Raw genomic sequence first — 12,201 nt, forward strand, 5'->3', positions numbered from 1 at the left:
TCAAAAACTTTGGCTTTTTAAGGAGCTGCCTCTCCTTTTTTTTTGCCACACCATACTCTGGCGTTTGGTCTCTGGAGTTGAGTGGTGAATCCATGTTTCATCACCAGTGACTATTCTACTGAAAAGGTTTTCATCTTCATCGTCAAACAATCGCAAGAAAGACTGGGCAGCAGCCATTCGTTGTTGTTTATGGGCATTGCTCAATAAGCGAGGCACCCATCTTGCACACACTTTTGCAAGCTGAAGATCTTCTGTCATGATATTGTGCACAGATGACCGGCTAACTTCAACACTTGACGGCAGTTTATCCATAATTTCATCGAGAGTCACTCGCTTATCATTGTCAATAACTGCTCGTACAGCATTAATGACGTCAGGTTGCTGAGAATTGGCCGGTCGGCCACTACGCTCATCGTCATGAACATTTTCTCTTCCTTCCAAAAACATTGCACGCCAACGACGGACCATCTGAACGGACATAACATGTTCACCATACACTTGACACAACTGACGATGAATTTCAACGGCAGTTTCGTTTTTGGCGGTCAAGAAACGAATAACATTACGGACTTCGCAACTGGCGGCAGAACGCAGTGGAGTCTCCATGGTGTTTGGGCAGCAACTGACTGAGAAGCGTGACAATGGGCCAGTGACCGGCGCACCTGTTGCCAACCGAACCGCACTACATATCCCCGCCCACAGCTGCACGCTGTGTTACGTACGCGTCTTTTTACAGAACAGGGAAACTTACTTTTTGGATACCCCTCGTATTACACGATATTAAACATTATAACAAATATTTTTCTAGCTAAATCTAATTTATTTATATAGTTGTTGAAAAATTACTGATAGCGAAATATAACTATCATATAATTAACAGTTATTTTTCAGTTAGAATATATTTGTCTACCAAAAAGAGAAACAGTAAAATGAAATTGCTTCTTTGAAACCTATTTAATAATTGGAGTGTAGATGTTATCCTTACAAACTGTATGTATCGTTAAATAATGATAACAATTTCTGTTTCAGTTGGAAATAAAAACAAAATTCTTCTGGATGAAAAAGAAAATTTGATAAAATTACTTCAGTCACAAATAACGCAAATTGAAGAAAGTAAGATAACAGCAGAAATGAAATGCCTTGAATTAGAAGAAAAATTGGATAGCTATATGAAAACAGAGAGTAATGTTACAGTCTTAAATTCTGAATTGGAAAAAGCAAAGCAAGCACTTCTTGATTACCAAGCTACAATTAATGAGCTAAATATGAAACTACAAAGTAAAGAAAACATGTTGGGTGGCAGTGGAGATGAACTATGCGAATTTGAAGGAATAGGAATGAATGAAACAAAGAATTTGCAGGAAGTGTCATCTAGCTTGAGAGAATGGCAGGAACGATACTCTCTTTTGGAAGGTAAATTAAACACAACATTAGCTTACTGTGAAGAGCTAGAAAACAAGAAAAAAGTTGTTGACATTGAAAATGAGAGATTATTAAATGAATGTGAAAACTTAAAGGTGGCGAATGACATTCTACAAAAACAAATTGGCACATCAGACGTTGATACCGAATTACTTAAACAAACTCTAGCACAAAAGGAAGTCGATATTTCCAATGTCACTGAGCACAATAGGACATTGGAGTCTGAAGTAGATAATCTAAGACACGCTCTTCAGTCAACGACAGAAGAATTGCATATTTTATCACAACAATTGGAAGAACTGACACGTACTCGACAGAGAGTTGAAGAGTTGAGTGTTACTTTGGACGGTAAAGATAAAGAATTAGAACAAGCAACGAGCGAATTGGAAGTTCGAACTCGAAAATTATCTGAATACAAAAAATTCCATAGACTCAAAAGTGAAGACGTAATAAGAATATCACAAGAATTGGAGAATGTAACTACTTCATCTCAACAGAAAGTCGCTGAATTAGAAACTGCGTTAAACGTAGCTCGAAAAAATGAAGAAGATTTAAGGATAGAAATTCAGAATATCAAAGAACATGGTATCAAAGGATCAGACTCAGATGACAAAAAAATGCAGGAGCAATCACTCAAAATGAAAAAGTTAGCTGCCAGTGTAAAGCTCAAAACAAAACTAGTGAAAGATCTTGAAGCCAAAATAGGAGAGTTAGAAAATACTTTTCAACAAAAAGATACTATTATTAACAACTTGGAAAGTGAAAAATTGAATCTTCAGAAACAATTGGCTGAAAACTCACAATATGGAGTCGCACTTCCTGCAGATTCAATCAATTTAGAAGAAAAATGTAAAAATTTAGAAATTGAAAATAGTTCCTTGAAAGAAAACTTAAAATCAACAACAGATGAGTTGGAGTGTTTGACTAATACCTCTGGTGGAAGGCACGAGACTCTTCTTCAAATAAAAGAATTGGAAAACCAAAATAAGAAACTTAGTGATGTATCAGAGACAAAATCTGACCAGTTAAGAAAAATGGAAGACGACATGAGGGAACTTAATGTATTAAATAAATCTCTATTATCTGAGTTGGAACAAATGCAAGAAACTTACAAGCAGGATACTCTTAAAAATGAATCAGTTTTGAGCGGTTTTGAACATGAAATGTTGGGAAATAAAAAGGATATTTTAGAATTAGGAAATCAGTTGATGGAAGTTACCAGTAAGTATGAACAGACTTGGGCAAAACTGCAAGAAAAAGAAGTTTACATTGAAGATTTAGAACAACAGTTAGAAAAGGCAAAGTCAAGATTGCTTCAGATTGAAAACACTGTTGAAGAACGGAGGCGGTCCTTGGAAGAAAAAGCAGAAGTGTTGGGGGCACGCTTGTGTCAAGTAGAAAGAAACAACGAACAGTTGGAAAAGCATGAGGATGAACTCGAACAGAAGATTTCTCACTTGCTTAATACTGAAGAAATGTTAGGTAATATTATACAAAAACTTCAAGAAGAAAACTCTGAAATTTCAAAGTTATTCAATGAGTCCACTGAAAGTAATACACAGCTATCAAAGGAACTTGATAGTGAACAAAACAAAGTACAGGTTTTGAGAAGGGAAATTCAAGAACTGCAATTGAGTTTAGTAAATTATGAAAAGATAGGTGAGGATTTCGAAACTTTGAAAATACAGCTGAAAGAAACTCAAGAATCACACGATAACAAAATAAAATACATGGAAAATCGTTTAAAGGAATCAGATCAAAGCATGGAGAGTGAAGTTCGAAGGTTACTGGATAGAATTTCTGTCATAGAAGGAGAAAGACAAGAGACTGTCGAAAAATATAATTCATTACTTGTTGAAAAACAAATCCTAGAGGAAGAAATAGCTAATTTACACCAAACTATCAGTGATGTGACTAAGGAGGAGTTGGAACAATTAAAAATAAATCAAAAGAGTTTAGCTGAACAACTAAATATAGAGTTAGAAAAAAGGCAATCACATATTCAAAGGATTCAAGAGTTAGAGACACAACTGCTATTATTAACAAGGAACTCAACAGAGTCTCCTACAATTTCAAACAATGAAGAACTTGTACAGTTAAAGGCACAACTTGACAGGGAAATAAAAGAAAAAGAGGCACTTCATTATGAACTTCTGAGAGAAAAAGCAACTAACCATGTAGACAGTGTTATAACTAAAGCAGAAGAAACATATTTTACAATGACTAGTCCATCGGGAAATGAACCTGAAAGTAAAGCATCATTTTTCTTTGAACTTGATTCAAATGCTGCAGGAAGTAGTTCAGATCCATTATTGTTTAATAAAAATCAAGAAGATCCGGTTAATAAAATAAGTGAACTTGAAAATAAACTATTAAGTTTAACAGCCGAAAATAGCAGTCTTAAATTGAGGTTACAAAAGCTTGAAAGTTGTGCTCAAAATCCTCCTGAAAACAGTGGTGGTTTAATGGATAATGAAGACTGGGCTGCTGTAAGTAAAGATGAAGATGATGGTTGGGGTTGGGGAAGCAAGGATGCCATGTTAGAACATGAACACATTCAGAAGCAAAAACTTAACTCTGATTTAGAAGGAAAGGTAGCTGAGCTTGAAAGAAAACTATGTGATTTGGAAGAAGGAAAACAGTAGAATTACTGAAGAGCTCAAAGCATCACAATCTAAATGTTCTAAACTGTTGAAAAAAGTTAAAGAGTTCAAAATTAAAAGTGATAGTCTTGAAAGAAATTCTCGTGAAAAAAGTGTTGGTTTTGATGATCTTGACATCACAATGCAAGAAGAATTGAAATCTCAAATTGAAAAACTGGAGAAAAGCTTGAAAGAATACAGTACAAACTTAAATACATTGCAACAAGAAAGAGAAGGGTTTTTAAAAAGAATTGATACATTAACCTCAGGAAATGAAAGACTAGTGGAAATGAAAGAGAGACAAGATATTGAAGTTGAAATGTGGCAAAGAAGAAGCAATGAGCTTCAAAATAAAGTTCAGGGATTGGAGTGGACAATAGCAGAGTTACATGATGAACAGACAGAATTAAAAGAATTTGAAGGAAACAGTGTGTTTTCAAATGAAGAAAAGCAACAATTTCTTTCTAATGCTTTGGAAATGGAGGAAAAACTTAACGCACTGGCAGCTGAGAATGATTATTTACAGTCATTGATTGCCGATTTGAAAGATAGAGAGAAGGCTTCATCTCATACAAGTGTAACTCCTACATTCATTGATAGTTTCAATCAACAACACTCTACTGCAGATAATTATTTACAACTAAAGCAAGAAAATGATAGATTGAGGATTCAAATTTTGGCATTGGAAGAAAAACTGAACAGTGACAGAAAAAAAATTGATGATGATCTGATTGAACCCTCTCACCAAGTTGGTTTACTGAAAGAGAATGACATTCTTGATACAACAATTGGAAGTTTGAATGTTCAGACAGGTCTAGAAAACATTCAGTCCTTAAATGAAAGATGCAACCTGTTGAAATCAGAAAATGACTCTTTAAATTCGATCATATCTAGACTAAATGACAACATTGCTGAACTGCAGATCAAATATGATGCTGCTTTGTCTCAGATTAATGATTATGTAGTAGTCATAGAGCGATTGAAAATGGAAGGTGAAAATTCCAAACTAACTAAAAATAAAGAAACAATAGAGAATGTTGTTCAAGTACAAAGTTCTGATGAAAGTCCTTCGGTATTTAGAGGATTTACTTCCACTACAGACAGTGTTTTTGAAGATATAAGTAATACATTTACCAACCCCCTGTTTGGGCCGAAAGAAAGTGGAGATGTCTCTGTTTTGGATTGTAATAAGCCTGTGTCTGAATCAAGGAAAAATCAGGTGGATTTCTTTGACACAATTATTGTTAAACCGGAATCAGTTACATTAGAAGGTAGTCAGGCTCAATCATTAAGCATGCCTGTACATACCACTGAAATATTTGGAGAGGGTCATGTACTAGAGTCAGATGTAGGTAAATACCTTACAGAAATCAAGAGGTTTGAAATGTTATTAGGTGAAAAAGAATGCGAGTTGAATTCTCTAAAAGATAGTTTATTCAGATTACAAGATGAAAATAATAACCTAAGGCTGCAAATTGAAAAGCAAACTGTTAAAAAACCTTTAACTTGGGGTCCTTCTAGTATGTTTTCTACAGAATATGTTCCAGACAGCTTTCAGTGGGGTGTAGAAGTAGATATCAATAGTACAAAACTGAATGAAACAGAAGCTGCAGTGAATATAAATGATAACTTTGGTGACCAATCTAATGATTTTTCTGGTACCAATAAAAATCATGATGTGCTAAGTTCTACAGCAGATGAAAGTTTCCATGGTCTTTTATCACAAGGTGAGAGTGCGCAGGAAAGGCAAATAAATAGCTATGTCGAACAAATCACCCAACTTATTAAAACTGTTGGTGACAAAGAATGTGAAATTGAAACCTTAATTGATAAAAAGAAGAAATACAAGGAAATGTATTATGCATTAGCTAAGGAATATAATGTACAGTCTTCAGATCATTCTAATGCGGACAAACAACAACTTACAGATCAAAATACCTTGCTACACCAGTTATTAGAAGATAAAGAAACAGAACTGGAAATCATGAACCAACAGATAGATCAAACAAAAGTGGCTAGAGAAAATTTGCAGGATGAATTATCTCTAAAGCTATGTGAAATGGAAGCAGCCAATAGTTCTTATTCCATCCCACAGTTGCGCAAACAGACATTGCTACCTTTAACACATGAACAGCCTGAAAATATTGAAGAGGTAAGAACTTTGTGCTCGGAAGTTTCAGAATTGACTAAATTATTACAAGAAAAAGAATCTGAAGTTGAGGTACTCAAGCAGCAACTTGAAGAGTTGACTCTTGAGAAAGAAAATTTACTTGATGAATGGAAAAAGGAAAGTGAAATATACAAAGCTAACAACGATACATCTAAAAGTCAAGAGATGGAGTTTGAACTGGAAAATTTTAAAGAAATGATAGTAAAAGATATTGAAAAACAGGTCAAAGATGAGTTATCTTTGAAAAATCAACAACTTATGAATGTTATGAATGATTTACATAATACAAACAGTGTGTGTCAAGATTTACAATCAAAGCTAGATGATTTAGAAAATCACTTAAAAACTTGCAACTCACAAAATGACCATCTCCAGAGAGAGTTGAATGACCTAAGAGATGTCCAAAATTCCATTCAATTACTGACGCAGGACGTTGGTTGTGAAATAGAAATGAATTTAGCGGAGAAGGTTAAAAAACTGAAAGACGATTTGGTGGATATGAAATTGAAGTTTGAAGAAGCTAAGTCCAAAATTGAAGAGAAAGATAAAGAGCTTTTTGATTTAAAAGAAAAAGTAAAAGAATTAGAAAACAGTTGTAGTTTCAATGAGAAAGTGGTAAGTGATCAACCTTTGACTCCAGTTCAGATGAAAACTTTTGCCAGTGAACCGTTCAGAATATCAACCGAACAAAGCTCCAGTGATGATGATAGCAGTTCAAAACACATGGAGACTATCCAAGGACAGATGGTCTTAATGAAGGAGATACAATCACTTAAGCAAGTGCTCTCCATGAAAGATTCAGAGATCACACGAATGTCAATAGCACTCAATGAAGCACAGGAGAATTTGATAAGGGGGGAAATGAGGTTCTTAAACTCGGAGGAAGAGAATCTGAGGAGCCGATTGGATGAGGCATTGTACACACTTCACTTAAGGGATGTACGGTGTGTGATGAGTTGGCTCTGGAACTGATGCAGGTAACCAAAATTTTTAAGTAAATTTATTAAATTTTCCACACATATTTTATTAAATTCTTGTTTTTAGAAATGTATTTATCTTTTTATTTCTATATACTATGATTTTCTAATATAATATGTAATTCGTGGTGGACTTTTACCATGATCAGTTGCTGTCTCGTTCGTGAAATATACGTGCTGACCGTTTTCAAGATGGACAGCTAAATGAGTAACTGTTGGATCCCGTTCATGAATTAGGAAACCAAATATACGCCGACAGCTTATTTGGAGCTGATGTACCAGCCAATTTGGTAGATTGTTTTTTCATCGTTATTATTCACTGGAAGAACATTCCCGTCGGTATTTTCAACTCGAAATTCAATCATATCACTCCTTTTATTCACATACTTGCAAATATATTTTATGCTCTTCATTGAACTGCAGAATATGAGCAATGTACCTGTATGTTGAACCCACCACTGGGCACAGCAAAAACACCTTATGGATGTCCAGGAGGAGTACATCACTAACCGCAAATGTCGAGATTCTGGGGTTCATGGGCAATTCGATAGGTTTCTACTGTGGGAGATAACTGTTGGAGTTTTTTTTTTCCTTCCTGAGGGAAAAGGACAGTTTGTCCCCGTACTTAGTCCTAAAAGAATCTTTGCGCCTCCCTTTAATTTTGTGCCCTCAAAATCCGAGGCTTTTGCAAAAACCAATCAGATTTAAGGGCTCCTGTTCTCTAATGTCCTTGGGGCTGAGGAGATATGCTCCCAGGTATCTTTTCCGAGTTTCTACGATGGCAGGACAATCTAACCAAATGTGCTCTGCTGACTCCTCCTCCTCTCCACAGAGTCTACATTCGTTACTCTGGCTAAGGCCTACCTTCATAAGGTGCTTCCTTAGAGGGCCATGTCCTGTCAACATTCCTAATATCAGTCTTATATCCTCCTTATTTTGGTCTAGGAGAGCTGTCCACCCTTTAACGTAAGGAGAGATAAACAATTTGGATAGTCTTAATCCTGAGGCTCTACTGCAATTATTGTGTCTTGTCCTCTTTTCCCAATTTTTGACCAGAGCTTTAATGTTGGAGAAGGCTATCCCACAACCTGGCTCAGGCCCCACCATTGTGGATTCCACTCCCTTTCTGCTTTTTCATTCCCATGAATACCTTCATGACCCGGTACCCAACCGAGTGTTACTCTGTCATTTATTGCCAGCTCTGCTAGAGCATTCTTACATTCCCAGACCGCTTTTGAATCAAACGAACAGGTATCAAGTGCCTTCAGTGCAGCCTGACTATCAGAAAGTATTAGGTCTGTTAATCCTTTTGTCCTCATTTGTATGTTCCTTCTGGAACATGAGTCTATTGCCATGACCTCCGCCTGAAAAACCATGGCATGTCTTTGCTTTGACTGGAGAGGCTGGTTCAGAGCTGGCTTCCCCTTCTTCCGGGGAGACATGACTTTGAGACGTAGTACCCTTATTCTTCCTCATGGATATCGATAGGAGGCGGCCCCCTACTCCCTAACCTTACCCATCCTGTCACTCTGGAAGCAGCGCAAAGGTTCTTACAGGACGAAGTACAATTTATAAGCTTCTTGTCCTAAGAGAACAAAAAAAATATTTGATGCTCCTCACTGACCTGCGGAACTCAATGTTAATATGAGCAATGTATGTTTTGCTCATCAGAGGTGAATATGGCAGAATGTATTATTCCATAGTTGATTTTGATTTGTTTCCTGATCAATAAAGTATATATCACAGATCAGAGGAGCTTACTTCTGTCAAAAGAGAACTAAGATGGGTTTTATAATCAGTCTTTAAATTTATAGTAAATGTTTTTTTATTTAGAACATTTAGAGCTGGAGATTGTACATTAGTTCAATAAAACAGTCCAGCAAAATTTCATCCTAGCATAGTTTTTGTAAACTACTTCAAAAATAATCTTCTGAGTCAAATTTTGACCTTGTTACGTTTTAGGATATTTTCTAAAGCAGATTAGTACTTACCTAATCGCTGAAATCTAAACCAGCTTGAAAACTTATGGTTACTCTTTAGACAATTTATACACTATAAATGTAAACACATTGAAAATAATAAAAAATATTTACACAGAAGAGTTGATTACATGTTCTACGCTCTTTATTTAATCTGTAAAAGTTGGGATTTTTGCTACTTTAGGGGCACTTTGGGCAGTGGGGCATAGCCCAGAGAGATTTTCGAAATAAAATCATATATGTTAACCAGAGACTCTAAGAATGTCCATGTAAACTTCCAATACAATTGGTTGAATAGTTTACTTGTTAAAGGAAAAAAAACAAATTCACTCTTACATTTATAATATTATTAGGATTGGTATAGTTACGTAGTTTAAATATGTGAAAAAGTAATTTTAGATAGTTTTACAACACCTGATCTTGTCTTCCCCCTATGCTGTAATTGTTTCTGTTTGATCAGCTACTGGAAGAAAGGGATTCGTTACAATTGAGACTTTCAACAGCTATTCGATTCAATGAAGAGCTGAGGAAAAAGTCGAAATTGCATGATGAGGCAGCTGTTCAAATTGAAGGAGACACTGGCCCTCGTCTCACTGTCGAAGATGATGGTGGGAAGAACGATCAACTAAAACAAAAGTAAGATAATCTTATAAGTAAAGGAAAAATTTATATTATTATACCCTTTGAATAATTAATTAATTTGTTTTCCAAATTAAAAAAGGACTGTTGCAATAATTAAAATACTTAATGAATTTAGGGAATACAAAAATTCTGAAGCAGCATGTTATCTGAAAGTGAGCATGACTCAAAACCACCATCTTGTTAATCTGATAAATATGCTTACTTAAATTATTGATTAACCCTTCCCATACCGTAGACGGACATATTAGAATGGTAGACTTTGACTAAATCGCCAAATACTGTTAAATCCGATATTATAGATTATGTCTTTTGGAGAGTTTTTAGTTCACAAAAGACTTTCGAAATCCCCGGTGCATGCTCCGTGCTTATCGCGGTTGCCATGGGAGTATTTATAAACAACCTGCACTCTGTAACAGGGGGAAGGGAGCGCCCTTTGTCTAACTCCGACCACCTGCTCGTCAGTTCTGCACCTCCTATAGAGCCAAAACCAAAAATATTCTTGACTTGTATTACTGCTTTCTCAGTTGGCACGAATGCGCGTCTACTTCGTTATTATTCTTCATCGTGTGGTAGTGTTGTGATAATTTTGAAATATTATCTTGTTTTATAGTGTATTACGACAAGGCGTATTTAATTTAATGTAAATTTATTTCAAATAAACATTTTTGTAAATAAATCTATTTTTAAAATTTTTATCAAAAATACACTAATTTTATTTAAAATTCCCTGTTTTATCTTTTATAATTTATATATAAAAAAATTAGCTTGGAATTGAAAGAAAAATTTGTAATTGTCTTGATGTTATAAAAAATTAATGGATTTATTAGTGGCGTGAGAAGGGTTAAAGAATTATTGGTTTTAAAGGGCTAGTACGTCTTCTGATGTAAATATTTCTTTTTATTACAACTTGTTTAATTATATTCTGGAGATTACAAGATATTGTTTTCTGCCCAAGGCAAACGAATGCCCAAAAGTGTTTACATGGGCAGTTGGAATAATAGTGCAGTAGGAAATAAGAAAGGAAAATAGGTTTTAGGACATTTACCATGGTTATAAGTTACAAAAGGAATAACACTCAAAGAAGGAGTAGACGTACATACTATTTGTTTGACATAGCAAAGAGCTTGTGTTCAGACAAAGATGGGCTAAATGAAGAAATCAGAATTGTCAAATCAGATTTTTCAAAAAACGGGTACCCTCAGTCTGTCATAAATACGTGCAAAAGAAGCAATAGAATGAACCATGAGTCAGAAAATGAAAACAAAAACATTTACATACATCTCAATTCCTTATAAACCAAGATTATTGGAGAAAATTAGAATAGTAGACAGAAAATATAATATCAGAACTCCTTTTAGAACACAAAACAGTCTTAGACAAATTCTCGTAAAAACCAAACCAAAAAATGGCACGCAGGACTCAAATATCTGTGTTTACAGTATAACATGTTCTTGTAATAGGAAATACATAGGTGAGATGAAAAGACCACTAAATTTGAGAATGAAAGAACAAAGAAAATGCAAAAAAATCTAAAATTGCTCAACATTGCTAGTCTGAAAAGTGTTATACATTTTGTAACATATAATGAAGACAAATGTCCAAAATCCTATTGTCCTTTCAAACCTTCCATCATCAGTAAGAGACTTTACACAAAGAAAGGAAATAAGAGATCGGTGTCAACCAGAAAAACAGAACAGACTAAAAAGCAATACAGTAGAGTCCCGGTAATCCGAGGTGAATGGGACCAGAATGTACCTCGAATTGTGAAGAACTCAAATTATACGGAACACTTTGAGAAAAATTGGGTTATAATTAGAACTGAAGGCAAACAAAAGAAATATGCTTTTATTACAAATACCAGCATTAAGAAATTACTTACAGAGGTCCAAAGATGCAATGTTTACTTGCAAAAACTGTCTAGAGTTTTTTGTTTCACCACACTGCAGCGTTTGCGGGTAGCCATGTCTCTCCACCGCCGAAGCAATAACGTATCTGCCGCTGTCGCCTCTGCTTGCTGCTCTACGTAGCGCAGGGCCGCATCCAGTGCCGCGTAGCCATCGCTGTGAGTCATTGCCGGGTCTGTCTCCTGCACACTTTCTTCTTCCTCACTCCCGTCAGCTGTCATGTCTGTGACCATCTCAACTATGGTGTCGTCTGTTGTCTCTAACTGTTCGCCCCTACTCATCCACTCTCCAATATCAGTTTGATTTGTCCCATTGCAACCAGGAAGTCTGTTTATTAAATTTATTAACGGTAGATCGTCATCTTCATCATCATTTTCAATTTTACACACTCCGATTTTATTCCATGATTTCTGGATTGTTTCTGGTTTAATTTCGCTCCAAGCTTCAGCAATCCAATAAATCACA

At 35.4% G+C, this 12,201-nt stretch overlaps 1 protein-coding gene across 1 annotated transcript in view; it reads left to right on the forward strand.

Moving 5' to 3' along the window:
• The window catches only part of LOC124363210 (protein lava lamp-like), a 45,380-nt gene that overhangs the window by 21,202 nt on the left and 11,977 nt on the right, over window positions 1–12,201 (forward strand). The window contains 4 exon segments of the mRNA XM_046818371.1: window positions 1,030–4,055; window positions 4,057–7,179; window positions 7,182–7,211; window positions 9,651–9,826. Of these exon segments, the coding sequence (XP_046674327.1) occupies window positions 1,030–4,055; window positions 4,057–7,179; window positions 7,182–7,211; window positions 9,651–9,826 (6,355 nt within the window).

Source organism: Homalodisca vitripennis, chromosome 5 (assembly GCF_021130785.1).
Source record: "Homalodisca vitripennis isolate AUS2020 chromosome 5, UT_GWSS_2.1, whole genome shotgun sequence".
NCBI classification, from domain to species: domain Eukaryota; kingdom Metazoa; phylum Arthropoda; class Insecta; order Hemiptera; family Cicadellidae; genus Homalodisca; species Homalodisca vitripennis.